General features: G+C 47.1%; 2 protein-coding genes across 7 annotated transcripts; both read left to right on the forward strand.

The window, feature by feature from the left end:
* The first annotated feature begins 473 nt into the window (after window positions 1–473).
* Window positions 474–7682, forward strand: LOC136546821 (L-ascorbate oxidase homolog). The gene is made up of 7 exons (XM_066538795.1): window positions 474–903; window positions 1053–1162; window positions 4982–5252; window positions 5351–5453; window positions 5599–6310; window positions 6428–6506; window positions 7115–7682. The coding sequence occupies exons 1-7, from the start codon at window positions 745–747 to the stop codon at window positions 7325–7327; spliced, it is 1647 nt and encodes a 548-aa protein (XP_066394892.1). The 5' UTR covers window positions 474–744; the 3' UTR covers window positions 7328–7682.
* Window positions 7683–8668: 986 nt separating this feature from the next.
* On the forward strand, window positions 8669–16865 carry LOC136542367 (uncharacterized). Of its 6 annotated transcripts, XM_066534761.1 has the most exons (19): window positions 8669–8786; window positions 8872–9264; window positions 9911–9966; window positions 10073–10112; window positions 10422–10555; window positions 10642–10708; window positions 10841–12517; window positions 12623–12744; window positions 13415–13536; window positions 13835–14022; window positions 14102–14280; window positions 14526–14867; window positions 14960–15024; window positions 15410–15462; window positions 15546–15686; window positions 15776–15863; window positions 15945–16014; window positions 16121–16261; window positions 16366–16865. In XM_066534761.1, the coding sequence occupies exons 7-19, from the start codon at window positions 12154–12156 to the stop codon at window positions 16714–16716; spliced, it is 2226 nt and encodes a 741-aa protein (XP_066390858.1). In that variant the 5' UTR covers window positions 8669–8786; window positions 8872–9264; window positions 9911–9966; window positions 10073–10112; window positions 10422–10555; window positions 10642–10708; window positions 10841–12153; the 3' UTR covers window positions 16717–16865. The 6 variants fall into 6 exon arrangements, with proteins under 6 accessions (XP_066390858.1, XP_066390859.1, XP_066390861.1 ...); XM_066534762.1 differs by lacking the exon at window positions 10642–10708; XM_066534764.1 differs by lacking the exon at window positions 9911–9966.
* The last annotated feature ends 8111 nt before the right edge of the window (window positions 16866–24976 follow it).

Here is a 24976-nt window from a genome sequence, read left to right on the forward strand (position 1 = left end):
ATTACATCCAAACTTGTCACATGTGTTTTCATTTATATCCAGAAATTATGACTGCGAGTAGCTAAAATGACAATATTTAAGAAAAGCTCCTTCGCAATAGGAGACTCCAGATATAGGAACAACTTCATGTGACATCATTTTTAGTTGCTAGGCTTGCTTATCTTCTATGCTAAGGAAAAAAAAGTAAATGCATACACATAACCTCATCATACTATGAAGATATACATGATGACCTGCACTTTTTCGCATCAACTAAGATATAGCAGCAAATAAAACCTTAGCTCATTATCGAACAGCAACTTCGGTTAAAAAAATCAACAAGCCGATAAAACCCATCCCAAACCGGATCTCCATCGCCCCACTCCAGCACCAGGCCACCACTAGTGTACTAGCCTACTACTCTACGAGTACTAGGCGCTGGTCTCCTTGGTGCGCATACCAAATTGGTGATCCACTGCTCCCCTCGCCTCTAGAACCCAGGGCGGAGGTCACCGACACGCCACGGGCTCAGCCGCAGCCAAAAGCCAAAACCCCGCACCACCTCCCCTGCCTGCCGCCCGCGCACTCCATTCCCATCGCACCGCTCCTCCCCTCCCGGCCTCCTTTCATCTCCTCCACGAAATCTGCGCTCACGCTGACGACCCACCCCGCAGCTGCTCTCTATCCACCTCCCACCCACCTCGGCCCTGCTCCCTCATTTGGGTAAACCCCACCCAGCGAGTTGAAGCTCTCCGAACTGAAGCAATGGCAGGCGGCAATGCCGGTGCCGCCTCCGCCGCTCGTATCCTGTTCTCCCTCCTCGGCCTGGTCCTGCCGCTGCTCGTGGCCGGCGACGACCCGTACCGGTTCTTCACGTGGACGGTGACCTACGGCGACATCTACCCGCTGGGCGTCAAGCAGCAGGTGCGCTACTACATTACTACGCTCGTGGTTCTCTGTCGTCGTCGGTTGATTTCGCGTACGGTGTCCGAGCCCGGCCGCCGGCCGCCACACGCGGCGAAGGAGGAGCTCGCTGAAGCGGTGGTGAATGGGATTGGCCTGTTTGTTTACAGGGGATCCTGATCAACAACCAGTTCCCGGGGCCTCAGATGGAGGCCGTCACCAACGACAACCTCATCATCAACGTCTTCAACAAGCTCGACGAGCCGTTCCTCCTCTCCTGGTACGTAGGAGTACTCCCCACTGCAAATTCTCCATTGTCCGCTCCCGTACCACTCTGCAGCTCGTTCGTGGATCCCAGTTAATTCATCTGCAACTAACAACGAACCGAAAGTACGTATCTGAATTCTGAACGATACGTGCAATCGTATCTAGTTCTAAGTTGTAAGATGGCATTCGTACCAGTCTAAGTTGTAGCAAACTCTGCTTGCGTTGTAGGGAGAGATGCGTCATTCAGTCCGGCACGTAACCATTTTCTGCCCTGATTACAACGATTGACTGATCAGTAATTGTTTTCTGTTTGGCGTTACTCGAATGCACAATGCTGTACTCCATACCGCCCCTCACACAGGCCCACGCGGCCAGCTGAACTGGCCAAGTGCAGTGGCAGTGCTCTGCTGCTCCGTTTGAGTGAGCCCGGTCACCACTGTACCTACCGGTCCATTAAAAAACGAGGCATAGTTAGGCTTATTAATCGGACAAAACCACATCGCCTACCGGGAATACATGTCATGTCTGTCGGCGGTTCAGGTCCACGCTCCGTGACAACTCATGGCATCATTGGGCGATTAGGATAGAATAGAGTATACTAATAGTATTAACCTCTTGGCCTGTGTGTGATAGTACTGTCCTAGGGCAGGACAAGGGGACCAACAAGCTGCATCCATGACCGAGCCGTGTGCGAGTGCGAGGCATGATTCTGCAGCAAAAATTTGGTTTGGTCACATTCGCCTGTATTGTTTGTTAACCAAACCACACAGGACAGAACTGGACTGGACATTAGCATAGCAGCACACAAAAAGAGTCCATGCTGCAGGCATGCAGACGACGCGTTCAGATCAGATCTAGGCCCCCAAACGATCTCTCTCTCCCCGTGTGTTCCTCCCTGCGCAAACTATTTCCCGCCATTATATTATATTTTGGTCCCGTTTGACTTGCTGAATTTTGACTGAAAAATACTGTTCTGGCTGAATTATTATGAAAAAAAAATACTGTTTCGGCTGAAAAAACAAGCCGAACGAACCAAATATGAAATAAGCCGAACGGGACCTTTGGTCCTGCCCGCCCCGGGTCTGGACCCGGAGACAGAGAGGATAATAATGGGCAGGGCTGTCAAGTACGCCGCCCGCATCTCGTGATCTCCGGCCGTGCCCAGTCCCGTCACGTCCCCAAGCGTCGGCGGCGACCCCCCTTTGCCATGCCATGCCATGTGCGCATCTCAAGCGCGGGCGCGTGGTAGGCAGCCGGCCGGGTCGACGGGCCTCCTGCACTCGTGACGGCCTCACGGTCACGGGCAGCTACTGTTGATCCATCCACATCCACACCTGCTCAGCTGCTCTTCTATCTAGAAAACGCACGGCGCGGGAATTTACCATTCGTCGCATTAGGCGGGCCAAATATCTACGATTTCCAGTAAAAACAAGACGCGAACACAGCGAAGGTGCACTTTACCCTGTGTGCCCTTGTCGGGCAGTGTCGGTGGACCGGCCGGTTCCGAAAATACAAGCTGCAACTGCAACAAGTGATGATGCAGAGCATGCAACGCGGGCTAGGCAGAGACGGCCGGCCGGCCCGATCCAGCTGGGCGCCATTATGTCGTAGCGTTGGGTTTTATTATGAGGTGTGAGCGCGATGCGTGCGGCCGAGACTGCAAGTCCTTGGAGATACGTTAAATACGTAGGAGCAGGCAGTGCGGCGCTGCATGTGAAGCATTCCATCGGCCATCGCAACTTGAACGGACGCGTCACGGGTCGCCAGCTGCATGCCGGCCGGCTCGGTTGTGCAGGCGATGGCGAGATGTGAACCGATGGATCGGCCGCTGCTGGAGCAGGATTGCGCGGCTGGTAGGCGCGCGATTTTGGTAGTAGGGCAGAGAGACGACGGGGCGATTGCATGCACGTAGGGTACCACGTAGTACTGCAGCAGCGTCGCCGTCCTTGCTGCTTGGCCAGGCAAGCTAGCTAGTGTAGCCTGTACGAAAATACCGAGTGCCATTTACAGTACACTTTTATTGCTTGCGTGTGACCTGTGAGTGATTATCGTACTCACCCTTCTTCATTGCTACTACTAGGACATCCTTCACAGTGGGGCCGGAAAGTACATCTTTCGACTGCTTGTACATATTGGAAGGTTCCAACTTCCAAATGTATCGAGTTACATTTTTTTCTGTAAAATGAAACTGATTTTTGTGGAATTTCTACGCGATTCTTATGAAATTCCTGTGTTTTAAACGGGTCTTAAATAAAAATACTACTTCTACCTTGACCATATGACGGGTTATTAGCGAAAAAACCCCGGCGTTCTTTGTTGAACCGCTTCTGACAGGCTCAGAATTACCTTGATCATATGACGGGTCTCCTGTATGTTTCAGGCTGTACCCAGAATAAAAAACTCAGCCCAAGCCCAAATCGCTAAATAGAACAGGCGGCTGACCTAGGCCCGAGCCCATTAGATGAAATGCCCAAGAAGGTTAAGTAGCCCATGATTAGCAGCATGTTCATTTGGCTGTGGCTTGTCATAAATGATTGTAAATTTTCAGCCGGAATAGTATTTTTCTCTCACACAAACCAATCAACAGTACTTTTTCACGAACCAGCAACGATATGAACCAACCAACCGAACAGGCCGTAGGTTGTGTGTAAACTTCGAAGTCAGCCCTCCCTCGTCAGTGTCACATTCGCCGTTGTCAATGGCAAGTTTCATTCTACGGTTCATCACCTCAACTAAAGGTGTTAGAACTGTTCAAAGTCTTTCAGTGAACAGTTCGTACAGATCTTATTTCTATAGCGCTGGGCCGCTGGTGATATGATTTGGACATATTGGTCCCGTTCGCTTAGCTAAAAAAATAAACCGAAACACTGTTCCGGCTGATTTGGTGTAAGAGAAAAACACTGTTCCGGCTGAAAAAACAAGCTAAAAAAGACGGATTATAAAAGAAGCGCAGGGCCATTTTGGTCAAACTATGAGATTTGACTAAGGATTTGATTAAATTATTAAGAAAGAAAGCACACATCCCATTTGGTCATTTCAACGTTCTCGCATGTAAACAGCATTAGACTTCGAGGTTGGATATCTCATGAAGGTGGGACCAAGGAAAAAAATTCGTACAGAAGTCCGTGGCAGACATGATTTTTAGTCTTATCTGATTTTCTTGAAATGTTCTTGTCCTACATATTTGATAGTAAATCTGTTTATCGGATTCCATTCCATGTTGTGCTCCGTTTCGGTCGACCTCCAAATTCCAACTAGGGACTCACGTGGCGCCTCGAAACTATGCATCAGCAGCAGCAGAAAAGCTTGCATGGACAGGGCCAAACATACCCCGCGAACATGAACTAACTGCTGCCGAATTTCTCAAACTTGTTCTTTCGCGCCGTCGTGATGGACTAGGGTCTAGATCAGCGTCAGACGTTCGGATATTAGCTAGGTCTAAACATGAGTTAATTATAAAACTAATTGCACATGAGTAGACTAATTAGCGAGACGAATCTATTAAGCCTAATTAATTTATAATCATCAAATGTTTACTGTAGCACCGCATTGGCAATGGACTAATTAGACTTAATAGATTCGTCTCGTAAATTAGCCTCAATCTATGTAATTAGTTTTATATTTAGCCTATGTTTAATACTCCTAATTGGTATAAGGATCCAAGGCGACCAGGCTAAACTTTTGTTTAAACGAAACAACGTCGATCAACAAACAACGGAGAAGGAGCAGATGCCAGATGGGGAAACGAGCGATGAATGTCGACTGACGCGCGCTTCTGCACTGACACCGACACTGATACTGACACCGACACTGACACTGACACACTGTGCAGGAGCGGGCTCCAGCAACGGCGGAACTCGTTCGAGGACGGCGTGGCCGGCACGACGTGCCCGATCCCGCCGGGCGCCAACTTCACCTACATCATGCAGGCCAAGGACCAGATCGGCACCTACTACTACTTCCCCTCGTTGGCTTTCCACAAGGCCGCCGGCGGGTTCGGCGGCATCCGCGTGCTCAGCCGCCCGCAGATCCCTGTCCCGTTCCCGCCGCCCGCCGCCGACTACACCGTCCTCATCGGCGACTGGTACAAGGCCAACCACACCGTACGTCATCCGCCTTTGCTGCATTCTTGTTCGTCAGACAATTCGCAGAACCACATCTGACAGCGGACGAACTTGTTCTTGCATGGACGGACGGACAGGACTTGAGGTACGTGCTTGACAGCGGCAAGGCGATCGGGTTCCCTGACGGGCTGCTCATCAACGGCCGGAGCTTGAATGGCTACACCTTCACCGTTCAGCCCGGTAAGTAGTTACAGCAGATCAGTTGAAAAGTTTGTGGCCATTCTGCATTTCTGCAATTTCAAGCCGACAAGCAGTTTGAACTGACGAAATGCTAGCACTGAAGAGTGACGAAGCTCTGAATTGTATTGTTTGGTGCGTTTTGCAGGCCGGACGTACCGGTTCAGGATCACCAACGTGGGCCTGGCAACCTCCTTGAACATCCGGTTCCAGGGGCACACCATGAAGCTGGTGGAGGTGGAGGGCTCCCACACCATGCAGACCACCTACTCTTCCCTGGACGTGCACCTCGGCCAGTCCTACTCCGTGCTGCTCACCGCCGACCAGCCGGGCTTCGACTACGCCATCGTCGTCTCCACGCGCTTCACCGCCAAAATCATCTCCACCACGGCCGTCCTGCACTACACCAACTCCGCGGGCAGGGCGCCCGGCGGACTTCCGGGGGGCCCCACCATCCAGATCGACTGGTCACTCAACCAGGCCCGCTCGATCAGGTGGAACCTGACGGCGAGCGGGCCGAGGCCCAACCCGCAGGGGTCGTACCACTACGGCCTGGTGCCGGTGACCCGGACCATCCGGCTGGCCAACTCGGCGGCGGCCGTCAACGGGAAGCAGCGCTACGCGGTGAACAGCGTGTCGTACGTGAGCCCGGACACCCCGCTCAAGGTCGCCGACTACTACAAGATCGGCGGCGTCTTCTCGGTGGGCACCATCGCCGACAACCCCACCTACGGCAGCGCCTACCTGCAGACGTCGGTCATGGGGGCCAACTACAGGGACTATGTGGAGATCGTGTTCGAGAACAACGAGGACGTGGTGCAGTCGTGGCACATTGACGGATACGCCTTCTGGGTCGTTGGGTGCGTTGCGATCCCAATCCACTCTCAAGAATTTCAAAATTTTTGGAATGTTTGTATCATTGTGTATGAGATTGTTAACAATCTTGGTTAACTGACCGGATGTGAATTTGTGTGCAGAATGGATGGAGGAAAATGGTCACCGGCAAGCAGGCAGGGCTACAACTTGAGAGACGGCGTTTCGCGGTACACTGTTCAGGTATGATGCTGTGCTATCTTCTGACGCGCTCTACAAGCTGAAGCTACAATGGGTTGGAAATGATGCTGATTTTTTTGTCGAGCCGGCTGGCTTATGATTCAGTCAAGTCTTTCCATTACAAGCCAGTGGCGCACTCACTGTAGAGGCGCATTATTTGGTTCGCCATCACCAATAGCATGGCACAGCTCACGCATCCAAAAATGCCCATTCAGCCGCCATGCTAGGATAAGATCTTTTCAGAAACGATGTGGTGATCGATTGCGTCAGGAAAGGCGTAGTGTCATAGTCTGGAAGCTATGGACTCTGCTTTCGCCTGCCTACAGCTTTGAAGTGGCTATCACCAGCATCTCTCACTGTCGTGGTGACTTCTCCAGAAAATTGAGTACCGTGTCTAACCACTAATCGAGTGACTTTGCTTTTGCAAGTGCTCCTAAAATGACACACACACACTTGCATTTCTCCATTTTGTTCTGACACGTCTGGTATTCTTAATCCTGCAGCATCAAATCAAACCAAGAAACGATTCTACCCTATCCTAAAATGTAAAATTTACATCAGGTCTAAGGTCTAAGCTAATTATTCCATCCTCTGTGACTGTGTTCCATCAGGTGTACCCCAGATCATGGACGGCGATCTATATGCCCCTTGACAACGTGGGCATGTGGAACGTCCGGTCGGAGGACTGGGCCAGGCAGTACCTGGGGCAGCAGTTCTACCTCCGCGTCTGGACGCCGTCGACGTCGTTGCGCGACGAGTACCCGATCCCCAAGAACGCGCTCCTCTGCGGCCGGGCGGCCGGTCGCCGGACCAGGCCGCTGTGAGACTGCCGTGACTCGCGCCGGCCGGCGGATCGGAGCTTGTCATGAGCGGATGACAAGCACCGCATACACATTGGTTTGGACTTTGGAGAAGAGTAGGCACAGAAGTTTTTATACCCTGAACCTGAAGGGAGGCTCAAAGGAGAGTGTTGCCAGTCAGAAGCATATGTGATTTATAGTTCAGATTAGGCCATGTAATACTGCTGTTAGTGCTGAACCGTGTCTGCATTTTGCTTGGTTTGATCCCTTTATGCAACGCAATTGTTGTTACTTGTTAGTGATTGGGGTACATGGGTATAAACAAATCGTGTGGCACGTTGCCACGCTGTTCAAATTCTTAATAAAGTATCACATGCTTGGATCATGTCCGACTTCAATGGCATGTTCTCCATGTTGTCACATGCTTATATATAATATACCAAAGTGAAGTGCTTACATGAAGAGATGGGAACTTTTCAAATTCCGGAGAAGTTTCGGAATTACTAGTACAATTACATTTGTGCGGGTTTGAATTGAGCCATTCGCTGACACTAACACTGCACTGCACGGTTCGTGGTGAAATCTTTCAGAATTCCTGTTGAAATTTGGTCGTTGTTTGACTTTGTCTAACGCGCCGCATGGCTTTGTCTGTGATTATGTCGTACCCTCGTACCCATGGACCGAGCTATAGTCACGAGTGCGGGCGCACCCACACACGAAAAAAAAAACCTGTAGAAATGGCTAAGTTTTCATCATATTTGCACCCAGATATTATTTATCCTTGCACCCCTCTCGGATTTGCTCTAGCTCCGCCTCTGCTCGTACCTATGCTTGACAAAAAAAAAAAGGTCTACCAGATGATCAGCTGAGAAGAGGTCCCAAATGGAGTCCTGAGCAGTGAAGAAAGCTTCTACGTGCTCACGTGATTGCGTGACACCAAAGCGAGGAATTTACAGGAGTGAAGAAATGTTCAAATGCCATGGTGATTGCACTGGGAAAGTGATGTTCAAACACGTAAGCAAAAATAAAGCCATAAAAAAAGCACATCATAAATATAACACATACACCACGCAAAACTATTATGTCGTTTCCTCACACAAACATATATCGCCAAGTTACAAAAGACAAATGGCATTAGTATAGATCTTGAACGCTGGATAAATTGGAGGACGACGGGGTCATCCGCGTGGATTTGGCAAATGCCGTTTTGACGTCTGGCGATTTTTACCGACCCGCGCCAGTTAATCTACTGCTTTGCAACTGGTTCTCTCGGTTCCCTGTTCGTGTACGTGCCTTTCTCGCTGCCGTGCGGGCCCATCGGCTAGCCCAATCCCTCACGCATCGCAGACGTCGTCGGTCTGGGGCCGGGACCCGGGATCGGGGGCGCTCCTTTCCAGGTCCTCCCAGTCAGCTCTCCTCGCCCCCTCCGCTCGGCAGGGCCTTGGTTCGTGTGCGTCCGGACCTCGCCCGCTCCGCTCTGCAGGTTCGTCGACCTCCTCTTCAACAGACGCCTCCGCCTATCTCCCTCCTCAATGGGTATCACGTCGTCCTCCTCCCCTGCTCCCCAGATTTGCTGCCGGCCTCACTCCGACTCACCTCGGTGGGTGTCCGAAGCCGAGGCGGCGTCAGGTGCAGGGACCGGCCCTTGCTGCTCATCGGCGAACGCGGCCACCTCTCACAAGCCTCTGCGCTTCTCTCACCCCTCTCTTGCCTCGCTCGTGGTGGCTGCCGCTACCCGAGGTCCCAATCTTTTCCGCTCCCAGTCCTTGCTGTCGCAGTCATGCCGGCCCACCACCTGGCCGCTGCCTCCGTGAATCTGCACCAACGACGACGCAGGGCTCCGCCGATGGGGCGCCATCAGAGGTGCCGACCGCACCGCCGAAGATGCAAACCGTCCGGGAGTCAGAGTCCAGCGATGGGTGGCCGGCTTGCAGCCGTTCAGAAGCTGGGCAAAGATACAGGTATGACCATTCTTTGCTTTTTTTAATTGATTCTAGCCTGTGCAATAGAACAGCTTGGATCTGCTACAGATTGCTTGCTAATGGATTTGTAGTTGCGAATCTTTCTGCTCTCATCTCCCTGAAAATTTTAGTTACTTTCTTATTGGTTTCTTCTAAGTGTGGTGGTTTATTGCTGTAGTAATAAAAAAGTAAGGGTATACAAGATTATTTCAAGATAGGATAAATGAATTGACAGGAGTAAATGATATAAAACGAGTTGTGTCCAGATTTTTTATTATGTTCCCGGTTATCTTCTTATTGTGCGTCCAAGGAACATTCTTTATGGTGTTTTTGCTAAATCCATGTTGTCTTCCTAGGTGTAATACATGAAGACTCTCAGTGTCAGGCTCAGTTTCACATCCGCAGCTATTTTGTTATTGCTATATAATGATCAAGGAATGGCTAATTGGTTATGTTAAAATAGGGTTGCTAACTCACATTTCTGGTTCCTGTTATAACAGAAAAAACTCAGTACAAGTTGACAACATGTACTCATATTCTTTTGCAAAACTGATTTATTTTTCATCTTCCCTATGGGCTATGGCATTGTTTCTACATGATTTATTTCAACCTCTGCTATGCTGATATACCTCATATTTTTTGTCAGGCATGTACTATGCAAATTAGAAATAACAAAATAGAAATGCCCTCCTTTCTTTACATGTGAGTTGCCTTATCTGAGTCGTGTGCAGAATTAATTCCATCTTTAGATGGTATTCCTTTATTATGTTGACATTAATCTCACAGTCTTCTTCTGTTTTGCTTCCAGATATAATCGCGGACGACCAAAACATTAAAGGATGTCACAGGTATTTTATCCCCCCCCCCCCCCCCCCCCCTCTTTATTTAGGCGTTGTCCCTTGACTAATCTTCATCTATATAGTTTGTTGTAGTAATCGACATCAAATCATGTATGCTTTGCTGTAGTTTGACACTGAAGGGAGCAATGCCATGTTCCTAATGAATAATAAAATTAAAAGTTCATCCATGATCAATCCAGACCATCATTCGAATTTACTTTAGCAGAGGACTCTTTAGGTTTTCTATAATGCATATGGTCAGGATATCATAACAGCTGATCTAACATAGTTGTTCCTCTTTTTATGGCGACAACGAAGTGTGTCATCTTTCCATACTTGAACTCGCTTGCTTAAAATTCAGCCCTTCAAATTCAGCAAGCACCTAAGAAAACTCTTGGTCAAAAAAGCCCTACAACTGAACCAGGACATGATAACACTGCCAACGATGCAGAGTAAGACCGAAAACGCTTTCTCATTCCCTGCGTACCTGTTAAGATTCGTAATGAGTAATGGCTTAACCACCTGCATTATGAAATAGCGCACGATTTGGGCCAGATGCCACATGCAAAGTGTAGGCTAAACCTTGCTGAGCCGACGCCATGAAAGTATGATATTAACAAGATCGGTTCCTCAATATGTTTCTCAATATGTCTGCTGAACTGTGCATGTGATCTGCATCCTGAAATAATACACACAAACTTCACTTACCTTATGCCTTCCTTCTCTGTGTCAAATAGGTCAGCAGCGGAATAGACACGGGGGACGAAAGCGATGGCTACCTTTTACCATGACTGTCTACTGTTCTTATGATACATCAGCATTTTGACGACTTTAAACTAGACTTTTCCTTATATAACTCCAGTACAAACTATGCTACACCAGCTGCTAAGATGCTATGTAAATCAGGTCCACCAACTATCAAACTGCGTCTAATCGCACTATGACTAACTTAGCAGTTTCATATGCCTCGTATATATCAAAACTCATGTACAGCTATGGACCTACCTCTTACGTAAAATTTCTGGTCGTCCTCTTCTGTATCTTGCAAAAAAAATCCAAAAAAGTGCTACAGAGCTTATCACATCGAATCCTGCGATACTGTGCATGGAGCATTAAATATAGACGAAAAAAAACTAATTACACGTTTTGGTTGAAAATCGTGAGATAAATGTTTTGAGCCTAATTAGTTGAACACTAATTATCAAATAAAAATAAAAGAACTGCACTAGCTAAATTTCTAACTTTTCAACAACTAAACACGGCTGCGCACTGGCTGCACCGACGCAACATGTAGACCACCAGTCGATGTAAGTGTCCAGGCTGAGGAACGGTTCAGGCGCTTCCTTCCCTGCGGCCGTGCGGCTCCGGCTCGACAATTGATGGGAAGACATGTGTGAACATATGACTGGTGCTGTTGACACGTGTCAACATATGAATGGTGGTCTGCATGCTGCGTTTGTGCAGCCGGTCTGCACATAATTTTTTTCAGCAAAGCAGAGGCGCACACAGGTTTTATCCTGCTCAGTCTTTTTTTTCATTGCCCCAGATGAAGGACAAACAGCCTGTTTCGGTGGACTATAAGTTACAATAGTATTTTTCGCTTACGCTAAATCAGTCAATGATACTTCTGGCTTATAATCCACGATCGTCTTAGCCGAAACGAAGAGGCTGAAAGCCAACGGGCCTAATAATACGACAGGACAAGCAAATACACCAGCGACGCCTAACACAGGTCCGCGTGCGCGGGGAGCGCGCGTGACGTCCTAGTAGTTCCTAAACACGAGTATATCCATTCACGAAAGACAAACCATATCCTTTTCAATTTTCATAGTTTACGGCCTGACAATCCCGATGCATCCTTGACGTCTTCATGCTCCGAGGAACTTCCCTCGTGCCAGACACATCGCCATCAACAGCTGGTGACCCAACCTTGGAGGAAACGATCAACCGAAAACCCATGCCTATAAATACATGCACCCAATCTTCACCCAAACCAGATCAAGCAAAGACACGGTAGAAAAGCAGCTCAAAAAACCCAGAACCAGAAGCCATGTCCACGATGCCGCCACCACCACCGCCCCATCACGGCCCAGCCATCATCCAACGGCCGAGCCCGGCCGGATCGGACGGCCCCCTGAATTTCGCCCAGAAATTCCACCCCTGCCACTACCAAATCCCATTTTTTAAAATCAAAATCCAAGGCTCCTCCCTTCCCCGTGCTTCGGCTCCCCTTCCTCCGCATGCGTCGTCCCCCTCCTGCGCCGCCCCGGGCCACTGCCAGGTAGGCCACACCATGGAGCAGCCGCCGCCCGCCTCGTCGGCGCCGGCGCCGCAGTCGCTCGTGTCCCGCGCGCGCACCGCGATCCACTCCGCCGCCGCCCGCGTGCTCACCGACATCAAGGCCGACCTCCGAGGTACGTACGTCTGCCGTCGCGCGGGTCCTCTCGCCTTCGCTGTTCGCTTCCGCGTCCGAATCTGATGAGCTCCGGGTGGGGGATCGGTTGTGGTTGGGGGCGCAGATGCCGACGGATTCGGCGGGCGTAGCAGGGCGCCGTCGCCGAGGACGTCCCTGGATCGGGAGGCCGAAGTGAGCGCCACGGGGCGGGAGCCGGACGTGAAGCCGCCGTCGCCGCGTGAGGAGGTACGGGTTCCTGTCACTCTACTCGTCCAATTGGACTCTGCTCTGCTTCATTCAGTCCGGTGCTCGCGCTGTCATGGTGAATTGGTGGTACGTGGTGACTGAGTTCGGTGCTGAATCCATCCACTTGAGGTGGAAGCAATTGGGCTGTTGTGACTGACAAGTGGTGAATTGATCGACTTGTGGTGGAAGTGTTGCTGTTCCAGGCAATTGAACTGTTATTGGCTTGTGTGCATTTCTGTTCTCATAGTGGTGCTTAGAAAAATTGAGACCTTTCGGCTAATAATAGTAGTTACCTTGTTACTTATTTTTTGGGCTTCGTCAATGCTCCAGGGTGTGGATTCCATGTAAGCATATGACTGAGCTGAGCTTCTTCTGAGCATTTTTCTTTATAATATAACAAATTGGGGCAGTTGGGTGTGTTAAACACAGTCAAATGGAGCATTCAGTTCTGGTCAATTGGACTGGATATTGAGTTTGTGGGAACAGTCAGGGACAGTATGCATGGTTCTGCGATTAGTGTGAAAACCTATATTTTTTGTTCAAGTCCACAAAAGGCCTCTTTGTTGAATGCTTAAATTTCTCTAATTTAATTCATTCCTTGTTATAAACACAAATTGGTTATTTAATCAGCTGGATCTTCACGTATGCTGCTAAATTTTTGTGGTTCCAGGTACTAGGAATAAGCCACTCGGGGAATGAGGATTGTTCAAGCATACCAACTGAGTCAACTTGTTCAACAAAGCTGACCTTTCCTCCAGCTTCAATAGTTAGACAACTGGTGTCTGCCATTGAGTAAGTCCGTGTTCCTTAGCAAGCATTGCAACACCCCATCCATCATACTGTACTTACTATTCAAAATATATGCAACTGTTTTATAAATAAGTTACATTATCATATTAAATTTTCCATTCTTAGAATACCATTTGTCCATTTTATTTTTAGAGTAAGAGTACATTCAGTTCTGCAAGCAAAGTTGCATCATTTTGTGATTCACATATCCTATAAGCTTCCTATTTATATGAGTGGATTCACTTTGGTTATTCTTAATATTTTGTATGCAAAATGTATAAATCATGTTGTGCTCTTGTAGAAATGGGAAAAGTTTCAAGTCAATGAGTGATATGAGGCATACTGGAGAACAATTGCTGAAAGATAAGGGAGGTTTGAGCTTGTCTGTTGTTAAGTCACTTGTTCGACGTGACAAGGAAGAAAGATTGAGCTCCGAATTTTTTGGTGATGAAGAAACTCAATCTTTGATGTACTCCTTGTTCAAATTAGGTATGCTTTATTCGATGTGCTGAGGATTTTAGTTTGCATTGTCATTTGAAATTATGATGATACATGATTTTCTTTTCAGAGGAACAGTTTTCACTCGAAGGAAGTCAATGTTTCCCTGAATTGGTTCATTCAAGATCTGTGTCCAAGGATCTACATGGTGCACCACCTGGAACTTTTATTCATCATTTAGCAGTGGTCATTGGCAGCATTAGTTCTGTGCACAAGATGGCATTTTTTTGGCAATCAGTTGTTCTTGAGGTGGGTAGTATGTAGGTAAATTGCTCCTCATAAATTAGCAAAATACCTTGTAATTGGTGTGTCTTGGCTATGCCGTTCAGAAAGACTACCTTGTCATGATGTTTCACTAAACTAGGCATAAAGTCAATAAAGTCATTACATGTGACAACTAATTTTGTTCCCAGGAGAATAAAATGAGTATGGCACTGATTTATTAGATACGAATAATCAATAATGTAAACACAATTGTTTTTTTCTACATGCAGTTGAGAAAACTATGGTCCGACTGGCAACCTGTGCCTCTAATGCCACTTGAGGCTGCTCCAGACTTGAATTCTTGTTTACTACATCAGGAGATCCAAGTTGTAAATTGCTGCATTGCCAGGAAAAAGCGAAGGAAAGCAGCTAAGGAGTCACTGGATTCCTTGCTAAAGCAGGCAAGTATTGATAAATCAGAACCCAGGTTGTCAAAAGGGAAGTCTCCTGACAGCGAGATGTATGCAAGAGATAGTACTGGTGATTATGTCCTTCGACTTGGTGCTGATCAGTCATCTGAGGACTTAACATTGCTGGAAACTGGTGAGCCTATCTATTCCCCGACACTGCAGGTAAGATGCTCTGTTGCTTTTCCAGACTTAGAGTTCATCTTTTTATAATGCTTCCTTTCATTATTTCTGAATCTGCGATAACCTATCTTCAGGAAGGCCCCATCATGACAGCAGAGCTTATAAAAGAAACAGAGGAGCTAGTGTTACGGACAGGAAGGTACGCCAAATTTTCTTATGTACTACTCTACTTCTGGAAGGCCACTAGTTAAATGTAAGACTACTCGTAGTTCAATACATATCCCCATAACCCATTTCAGTTTTTATTGGGTTTCATTGGTAACTGCTTCCTTTTGCAAATCTGATCCTTTTTGTGATGCTGTCCAATATCTTCATTTCTGTCAATACAATTTTTTTTTTAGAATTACACAGTACAACGTAGACGCTCACAACACGCACGCACACTCACCCCTATGAACACACGTACGCTAACCCCTACCCCTATGAGCACCTCCGAATGACTGAGCCGGCAGATCTCGAAATTCACGAAGTCACCACAGTTAAGTAATAGAACAATGTTTGTGATGCTTTTTATTATTTCTCAGTCTTGGTGCTGGATGCTCTCAACTTCTATCAGATATGCAGGCTTTCAAGGCAAGTTTAAAGCCCTTCTTCTTAGAGAATACAAATGCTGTTAAAGTGAACTTCATAAAGAGGCAATTCCTTTTTCATAACAGGCAGCAAATCCTGGTTGTGTCCTGGAAGACTTCGTTAGATGGCACTCTCCTCCTGATTGGTCTGAGGATTGTGCTGCAAACTGTACCACAGTCAGGGAAGGCTCATCTAGACGTGGGCGGTTAAGTGATAGAATGCAAACAAAAGGTGATAACTGATAACTATCTCTTCTGCATGCGCCCGTATAAGCTACCATGTATCCAAGTATTTTCATTTGATGTGGTGTGGTTATCTAGAAGGTAACTTGTGGAAGGAACTCTGGGAGGCTGCAAAACCAATACCTGCTGTTGAACAGACTCCTATATATGATGAAGATTTAGCTGTGTGAGTAGAAAATATATTGACTAGTTACTGTGTTGATTTTTAACACCTGTCAAATTATAATGTAACAATATAACCTTGCAGGGAGAGCATCTTTGATGCGTTGGAAGTTATTGAGCCATCAAAATTGTTTGAGCAGCTACTTGGCGTCATTGTAAGTTCAATAATGTCCACCTAACTGTTTAGCTAGCTACGAGTTCTGATCTTACTTATCTTACGACACATGCTAGCGCCTTACTGATTGCTATTGTGAATACCAGCTTTCTGTATGCTTTGTGGCAGCAGAATTGGTTCTAGCAGCAGATAGCAACCTGTCAAAATTATTCTACGATTGTAAGGACTACATAATTGGCATCTATCATGATGACATGTCAAAAGACGAGCTAGATGAGATATGCAAGGTATTCTTCTTCTATTTATAAAGGGCGTACCCAGTGCAGAGAGCTCCCGCTCTGTGCGGGGTCTATCCATTGAAGTCTAGTATGACACACTGATGGCACGCCAGGTGTACGAGACGATGGGAGCCATAGTAACCCACCCTGAAGAAGCTCTCCAGATCATGGAGCAACCTGATGAAAAGTCTGTTGACAATAAAAACCGCTTCAAGCTGAAGCTCAACTTTATGGCCAAAGATCGCCCGCCACTCTGGAAGCGCACAACAAAGGATGAGAAGAAGATGTCTCCAAAGGATGACAAGAATATATCAGAGGAAAAGAACACGAAGATATTCTCCAACCTTTTTGACAAGAAGGTCAACATATTTTCAAAGAAGAATGTGAAATCATCGGAGGTGCCACCAGCGCCCACTTCATCTTCGCCTGGGCCATTTGACGAGAGTGAGTGGACGATTTTGTAGTTGAAATTCCTGTATTGTTCTTTTTGTACAACATGTAGAGGGGTGGCCCAAAGATGTCGGGAATAATCTTAAGCTGTAAATACTCAATCTAATTCATTGAACATTTTGAAATAAACTGAAAATATGAACATTTCGATGTGATTTGAGCATCTGTAGACTCAAGTTCTCGTTCAGCTATGCACTTAGAACTCTGTACTTGACAAACATGAAATTCTCAATTCGACAAATTCTGCGTAAAGGTTCATATACTTAGGTCTTGTTTGGATGCGCATGTATTCATCTCAATCTACATGTGTTGAATTGGATTGGAGTGAAATTAATAAGTTTCATTCCAATCCACTCCAACACACGTGAATTAAAGTGGATACATATACATCCAAACAAGGCCTTAATAATGGGGAAAAAACTGGATTGCCGTAGAATTCCCTTCGGAAAGTTTATCCTGAGGTGTTCAGAGGGAAGATTAATAACTTAGATGGCGATTATTTCAGAAAAGGGGAAATACATCAACAACCAGCCACAGATGGACATGTAGAGGAATTTGGGCGTGACTAAACTAAAATTATGATGCATGAGACAGCCCAACAGTAAAAACATGTCTCCATCAATATCTAAGACAGTACTCCTTCCTTTTTATGAGGTGTGCTAGGATATGGGGAACATTTTAGAAACAATATATCGCCTTTTGCTGCAAAATAAATTTGTACTAAAAGGTGCTTCAATAGTTAAATCACCCTTAAAACCAACTAGAGGACCAAATTTATCTGGTTTCAATAGTTAAATGATCAAAGATACCTTATTTTTTAATTTGATGATTAAAATTGGACTTAGGTGATAATTCAATGGTCAAAAATAGGCACTCATCTAAGTTGTTACAATGTAAGATCCCTTAAGAGAATTTCAGGTTGTAATATATATTTAGCTTCTCAGCACACAAAAGCTCGACCCGAACCGAACCGAATTAGTAACCTGGAAAGTGGGTTAATTCGGTGTTCGGTTCGATTCTCATTTTTCGCTTGTTCGGTAGTCAGTTTTCGGTTCGCTTTTGAACCTCTGCTAACCGATCTACCCGTAAAACCGAACAGCCCATGGCCCAAATAGCTGAAGCCCACCCATAAAACCGAACAGCCATGGCCCAAATAGCTGAAGCCCATTCCCTTCCCTACCTTCCCTAACCAGGTCGCACGCTCTACTAAAAAAAGAGAGCTCCCCTGGTGCGCTCCAGGTTTCCTGTACTCCCGCTGAATCCTTAGCGCGAGTTCCTCCTAAATCTCCCTCCAATCAAAGGAGATCTTTATTGCTCCTCACTATCGCGATTCGGGCTGATTAAAGGGCGAACATTGGGTTTGCTTCTCGGCCTTGATTGCGTACTGGGAGCTGGTGAACAGTGCCGTTGGGGATGGCCGATTCCACCTCAGAAATGCAATCAGGAAGAAGAATAGAAGGTGATTTAGATGATTTGATCCATCACTTGCAGATAAGGGAGGATGAGGACCAAGGAATAGTGCTGGAAGAGGACTAAGGTACCGTTTAGTTCCACTTTATTTTGCAAAATTTTTCAAGATTTTTCATCACATCAAATCTTTGGACGCATGCATAAGCATTAAATATAAATAAAAAATAAAACTAATTATACAGTTTAGACGAAATTCACGAGACGAATCTTTTAAGCCTAATTAGACTATAATTGGACACTAATTATCAAATAACAACGAAAGTGCTACAATACCATTTCACTAAAAAATTTGCAAACTAAACTAGGCACTGGATATTTTGCCGAGAAGGATGCATGCACCGTTTTTTTGGGGTCCGTGGCCTACTCGTTAGGATTCAGCATTCGTCACAATAACTCGCGGAAGTATTCAGGTGCGTCATTTTCGAGCAAAATGCATGGCATACTGTCCATTCTAGCAAATGTGTTAAGAACGCGAAGACTCATCTCTCCCTCCCTGTCTCTCTCTCAAACTTTGACTTGATAACCATAGCAACAAGAAAAATATTCCTTCTGAACACCGTTACTCAAAAATTCCATCTCTCCCGCCATCGCCACAACTGCTCACCGAACCCGGCCAACATCAACGCACTCACTCCACAATCCACATCCATGCACGCCACCGCTCAACCTGAAACCTCTCCTCCCTGTCCCCCAGGGAACACACGCCCATGCCTCCACTATATATAGCTAGCGCTCCCTAGCTCGCCAATGGGGAGACATCACTAAACATCAGAGTTCAAGCTAGCCACCAGCCAACATACTGCGCTTAGCCATGTCTAGCACTAGACACACTGCCATCTTCCTTCTCCTCCTCCTTGCATTGTTTCCGAGCTGAGCACTGTTGCACGCGCTAATTTTAACATCCCACGGCTTGGCCGCAGCATTTTTGGACGTCGTTGCCGATTTAGCTTCGGAGGAGGTACATGGTTCGGCGGAGGTGCTGGGGATGGTTTCAGAAGTAGTGGTGGTGTTGGCCATGGTGGTGGGTGTGGGTTAGGTGGAGGCCTTGGTAGTGGGTTTGGTGCTGGGTCACGCATTGGGGTGGCGTTGGATCAGGGAGAGGCCTTGGAATAGGACATGGAGGAGGCTTTGGTGGTGGGGTTGGAGGGGGAGGGGGACTCGGCGGTGGCATTGGATCAAGGGGAGGCTTTGGAATAGGACATGGAGGAGGCTTTGGTGATGGGGTTGGAGGTGGAGGGGGACTCGGCGGTGGCATTGGATCAGGGGGAAGCCTTGGAATAGGACATGGAGGAGGCTTTGGTGGTGGAGCTGGAGGCGGAGGGGGACTCGGCGGTGGCCAGAATGGTAACTTCGGTGGTGGAGCTGGAGTTGGTAGTGGTATTTATGGAGGGCTTGGTAGCGGTGGAGGGTTTGGAGGCGGTGGAGGAGGAGGCCTCGGCGGTGGGCATGGTGGAGGCTTTGGCTCTAGACTAAGTGTAGGAAGTGGTGCAGGTGGAGGCCTTGGTGGTGGAGGCTTCGGCGGTGGCAGAGGACTTGGTGGCGGATACGATGGAGGTTTCGGCGCAGGGGGTGGTATAGGAGGTGGTGTTGGAGGAGGTCTTGGTGGTGGCGGTGGGCATGCCAGCGGCTTCGGTGCTGGTGCTGGTTTTGGAGGCAGTGTTGGTGGAGGAGGCGGTCGTTGATGGTGGAGGCGAGCATGATGTTATGTTTCATGACGTGGATCAATTGCATGCATGCATGTAATCTCGAGGATCCATCTTTGTTTATTAGTCCATGTTTAACATGAGAGTTGTTCGCTTCTAGTGAATTAATAAGTAGTATCTGTCCACATAGTATAGTGTATACTGAACTGATAAAGGTATCTCAGGTGTGTAAGCCTTAAATTGTACTGTGATGTAATGAATTTGTAGTGAAGGAATAATAATGATAGAGCTTATTATGTATCTAGACATATATTATATCTAGATGCATAGCAAAATAGATATACAAAAAAGTCAAAGTGACTTATAATTTGGAACGGAAGGAGTAGTTCTTGATCACCTGCAAATTGCTATTTACGTCTCCGGTCTTGTGTTCTTGGGTCCCATCCCATCTCGCTTGAATGTCGCGAGGACTATGGCAAGAGTTTGAACCAAATAGCTGACGGAGGTACACTTGTAAGGATTATATATACAAATATATAGAAACAGATAATTTGTACTCCCTCCCTCCTTCCTTGGCATTGTTACTGAAATACTAGTTGTAATAAGTTCTCTGTGGCTTCCATTAATCTCCGCAGATTCTCCATGTACATTATCACCTCACACGTACAGCCCCACTCGTTTTCTCGTTTGAAAGTTTAATTTCCCATTTCCAAATATAATAGTGTTCTTGTTTATGTGAGTTGTAAACGTAAAGAGAGCCATGGACTATAATAAAAACAGAAAAGAGATAACAAAGAGTACCACTCGTGGGTTTAATCAGAAAGACGCCGCTGTTATACTTATTTTTTGGTTTTGTGTTCCTACTACAGGAGTCGCAAACCTTCTGTGACCTTGTTGTGAGCTCGCGGGTTCAGCGGGAGACAGTGCAGAGAAGTCTCAGTTCCCTGGCATTTGAAAACTGTGTGAAATATTCAGCAAAATGCTGGAATGGTAACATCTGAAATTAACTACGGATATTTTGAAGCAAAGCATCGATCTAAAGTCCAGTAAAATTGTCAAGATCGAAAGATGTTTTGAGATCGAAAGATTTATGTCAGTTGGGCTCGTCAACAGGATATGACAGGTTGACCACCTGTATACTAGGCCCACTCCCATCGCAAAAAAAAAAAGATTAGGCCCAGCCCAGCCCATATTATATATGTAAGAAAAATAAAATAGCCTCCCTCCTAATCCTGATACGCCGAACAGAGATTCGTATATGGCTGTCGTCTATGCGCTGCATCCTTCTTCTATCGTTTGGGGGCGCTGCAGCTTCAAGCAGAGCCAGCGCCTGTGTGTAACTGTGTCATGATGGATGAGTCAGGAGAAGCTCTGGCTGACCGAAGAAAGCATGAATGAGTGCTCCTGCTGGATGAGTTGGTGGAGGGATATGGGCTTGACTTGGTAGTGAGTAGGGGGGGGGCACCTGATTGGTTTCGTTGGGGTTGCTTGCCACGCGAGCAAATAATCGTTGGGGCTGCTTGCCTAAGCGTATCGCGTACTACGGTGCACTTATCCGGGTCGCCAAGCCCATGCACGTTACGTTACAAGACACCAAAAAAAAATGAACGCAGAATTCATTACAGGGACACCGAGACTCCGCGCCAACAAGCCTGCTCAGTGGAGCCCGAACCAACCAGAACAAGGGTCCGAGGGTAATCACCCATGGGCGGCAAGCCTTTAGGCGCTGATTGGTTTCAGCCAGGACTTAGTTAGCCAATAGTATTTTCTCTCACAATAAATCAACATTAGCTGAACTTATCAGCCCAGAAACCAACCAACGAACAGGCTGCAGGACTGAAGGAAAAATAGAGAGCACAGGGAGAACTAAGGTGACTACGAAGGCCTTGTTTAGATTGCAAATTTTTGCAATCTGGACACTGTAGCACGTTTCGTTTGTATTTGACAAACTTTGTCCGATCATGGACTAACTAGGCTCAAAAGATTCGTCTCGTGATTTACAACTAAACTGTGCAATTAGTTATTTTTTTTACCTACATTTAATGCTCCATGCATGCGTCCAAAATTTGATATGATGGAGAGAGAGTGAAAAAAAATTTGAAGGTGATCTAAACAAGGCCAAAATAACGTATACAACAACCTACCTAACAAAGTCTAGAACGCACTAAAACACAAACAGTGCACGCCCGGACCAACAAACTGAGGGAGGACCTGCATTACATAGGCGGTGGCGACACTGCGTCCACGGTGGCCGCAGTCGAGCCCAGTCCAGCAGAGCAAGCCAGTTTGCGCAGGTCAGGAATCCCAATTGGGAGCTTCTTCCTGGACAGGAGACCCCGGCGCTTGACGTGCTGCTGCTAGCCCTGGACAAATTTAACCAACAACATAAAATCGAACCAAATAACCGGAACCGGAAAATTTGGTTTCTTATTCGGTTCCTGATATTGAGGAACTGAAATAACTGAAGAAATTTGGTTTCTCATTCGGTTCCTGATATTGAGGAACTGAAATAACTGAAGAAAACTCAGTTCCTACACTCGTGTAACCGAATTAACCGAAAGAACCGAGTTACATGAATTATCCTTCACTTACTTGTATTTTGTAAGATTATGTTTAATTTATGTGTGGTGTTTTATATTTAATCTATTATACATTTGTGTTACTATATTGCTATTATTTTTTTATAAATTATTGTTATTAAAAATTAATATAGTGTTGTATGGATTTGTCTTACAACACGTATATTTATTAGTTCGATTAGAACCGGTAGCGAACGAAGTCTGGTGAAGAGCTGAGCGAGTAGAGTGGCTAGCTCCAGCAGTGGGAGGTTGAGCTGTTGTGGCCACTTGGAGTTGGAGCTGGGCTTGGCGGGGATGCTAGTGGTGGGTACTCAAGGTTCAAAGGGTGAGGTTGAAGTGGAAGTCGCTGGCTACGGTTGAGAGGCCCATGTGGGCCCAGAAGCATTGAAACCATGAAGCCGTGGGCATGAATTCATGGCTACTGGGCCGGTGGCGATGAGACGTGCATTTGCCCCAGTCGTGGGCGGCAGCTAGCTTCCAGCAACTCCAGTACCAGGGATGGCATTTGAGGCCTTATTGTCTCGAGCCCAGCGCGGTAGAGTGGTCAAGTCCTGTGGCAGGTGTGGGTACCCAGATGGTTGCGCCATAACTGCACGGTCCTCAGCCGGAGGTACGAGCGCCGCACACACAGTGCTCCCAAGAGAAGGCGACCCTGAAGAACTAGCAGATTTGCAATATTTTGACATGACACACGGACACGAAACACACACTCGGAGCCGCGGCGGACCAACAGGCGACCCGGAGGAGCAACAAGGCGAAAATGCACGGCGTTGCGGATGAAGAAGATGTTGAATTTGGGCGATCTGAGGGGTGGAGTAATCCAGATAAAGGCGGGTGGGGAGGCGGAGATAGAACATGGGACCACGGTGTTGTAGAAATTGCGTAGGAGGTATTCCTGCAGTCTTACTCCAGGCTTGGCATCGTCGGGCTTGACGCGCTGATGAGCTTGCTCTCGTCGCCCAGGCGCTGCGCAGTTTGAAGCTGCTAGCAGAGGTCTAGGCGGCGTGAGGCCTATGGTGGGGGCGGGCGCGGTGGTGGAGGTGGTGGCTGGGGCTAGTAGAGAGGGCGAGAACCATCTGACAGTAGTCGATAAATCGATGTTTTGTGATTTTTTTTGAAAGTGTTTTGTGAATTGGACATGAATAAGAATAACATGAAACATTTCCCTGTTGACTGTTGCTATCTTCTTTGTTGTTCTTCCTCTCTCTATCTCTATTTGCTCTTGACTCCTGTTCGGCTGGGGCGGGCGGGCTGGCTGGACTGGCCAGCCCCCTCACACGGACATAAACAGTGTTTTCCAGAATCGTGTTTTCTTCCCCCACGAACCAGCCCGTAGTACGAACCAGCCAACCAAAGGTTGTCTAGAGCGTGCTGGCGCCCCCACGGAAACACAGCAAGCTCGAGCAGCAAATGGCGGCTACTATGAAGGATCTCGCAAAGCAGTTTGAGGCTTTTCGGTTGATAATGCATCAAACCCTCGACAAGCTTACAAGATTGGAGCCATGGCGTGGAGCGCTGGACGAATCCATGGGTGTGCTCCTAAAAAAGATCCGACGAGACGTTCGCGAGGCTGCTATTTCTTGAGACAGCGCCGCCGCCACCTCCTCCTCCACCGAGTGGGTGGGTCAACACCGTCGACGTCAAGCACGATCCCATCCAGCGGTGCGGCCTTTATTCACCTGGCCTGTTCGCTGGTTGGTTTCTGGACTAATAAGCCCGGCTGATGCTGGTTTATTGTGTGAGGAAAATACTGTTGGCTGACTGATAAGCCCTGTCTGAAACCAACAAGCGAACAGGTTGTTCGTCGGCAACAAACGTGGTTCAACGGACATGGGCAGGCACCACCACCTCCACCAAGCGGCTGGGTCAGCACCATCGATCTCAACCAGGCTCCTCAACCATTGGCACACCCATCTAAAGCATTCGTTCTTTACCCTTTCCTATATGCAGCCTATTTGTTTATTGGTTTCAGCCAGGGTTTATTAGCCAGTCAACAGTGTTTTCTTATCACAACAAACCAGCACCAGCTAGGCTTATCAGCCTAGAAACCAACCCACGAACAGGGCCTTGTTTAGTTGGCGAATTTTTTTGGAAAACGGTACTGTAGCACTTCCGTTGTTATTTGGCGATTAGTGTCCAATCATAGTCTAATTAGGCTTAAAAGATTCGTCTCGTGAATTTCGTCTAAACTGTGTAATTAGTTTTATTTTTTATTTATATTTAATGCTTCATGCATGCGTCTAAAGATTCGATGTGACGAAAAATCTTGAAAAATTTTGTAAAATTTTGGGAACTAAACAGGCACCAGGCTGATGTACTGAAATTTCCTAAATTTGAAGGTTATAATCCTCTGTTGTGGCGTGATCAGTGTGATATGTATTTCGACGTTATGCTGTCAAGTCGACGTTGAGGACTCGTTTCGCGGCGCTCAATTTTCGACCATATAGTGTGGGGAAGAAAAGATAAGAATGGGAGGGCAAAATGTCTCATCCCACGTCATCTCCAAATCAAAAGTACACTTATATATGTAACGCGAATTTGCTTGGCCGTGCTCGTTTTAACTCGGTGCCAAGCCCCTAAGC

The sequence above is a fragment of the Miscanthus floridulus genome, chromosome 3 (genome assembly GCF_019320115.1).
Source record: "Miscanthus floridulus cultivar M001 chromosome 3, ASM1932011v1, whole genome shotgun sequence".
In the NCBI taxonomy this organism is placed as follows: Eukaryota; Viridiplantae; Streptophyta; class Magnoliopsida; order Poales; family Poaceae; genus Miscanthus; species Miscanthus floridulus.

Coding starts and splice junctions, on each gene's coding strand:
- LOC136546821 (XM_066538795.1), top strand. CDS start 745: ATGGCAGGCGGCAATGCCGGTGCCGCCTCCGCCGCTCGTATCCTGTTC. Junction 904..1,052: donor CGCTGGGCGTCAAGCAGCAG/GTGCGCTACTAC, acceptor GTTTGTTTACAG/GGGATCCTGATCAACAACCA. Junction 6,507..7,114: donor TTTCGCGGTACACTGTTCAG/GTATGATGCTGT, acceptor GTGTTCCATCAG/GTGTACCCCAGATCATGGAC.
- LOC136542367 (XM_066534761.1), top strand. CDS start 12,154: ATGTCCACGATGCCGCCACCACCACCGCCCCATCACGGCCCAGCCATC. Junction 15,864..15,944: donor TATGATGAAGATTTAGCTGT/GTGAGTAGAAAA, acceptor ATAACCTTGCAG/GGAGAGCATCTTTGATGCGT. Junction 16,015..16,120: donor AGCAGCTACTTGGCGTCATT/GTAAGTTCAATA, acceptor TGTGAATACCAG/CTTTCTGTATGCTTTGTGGC.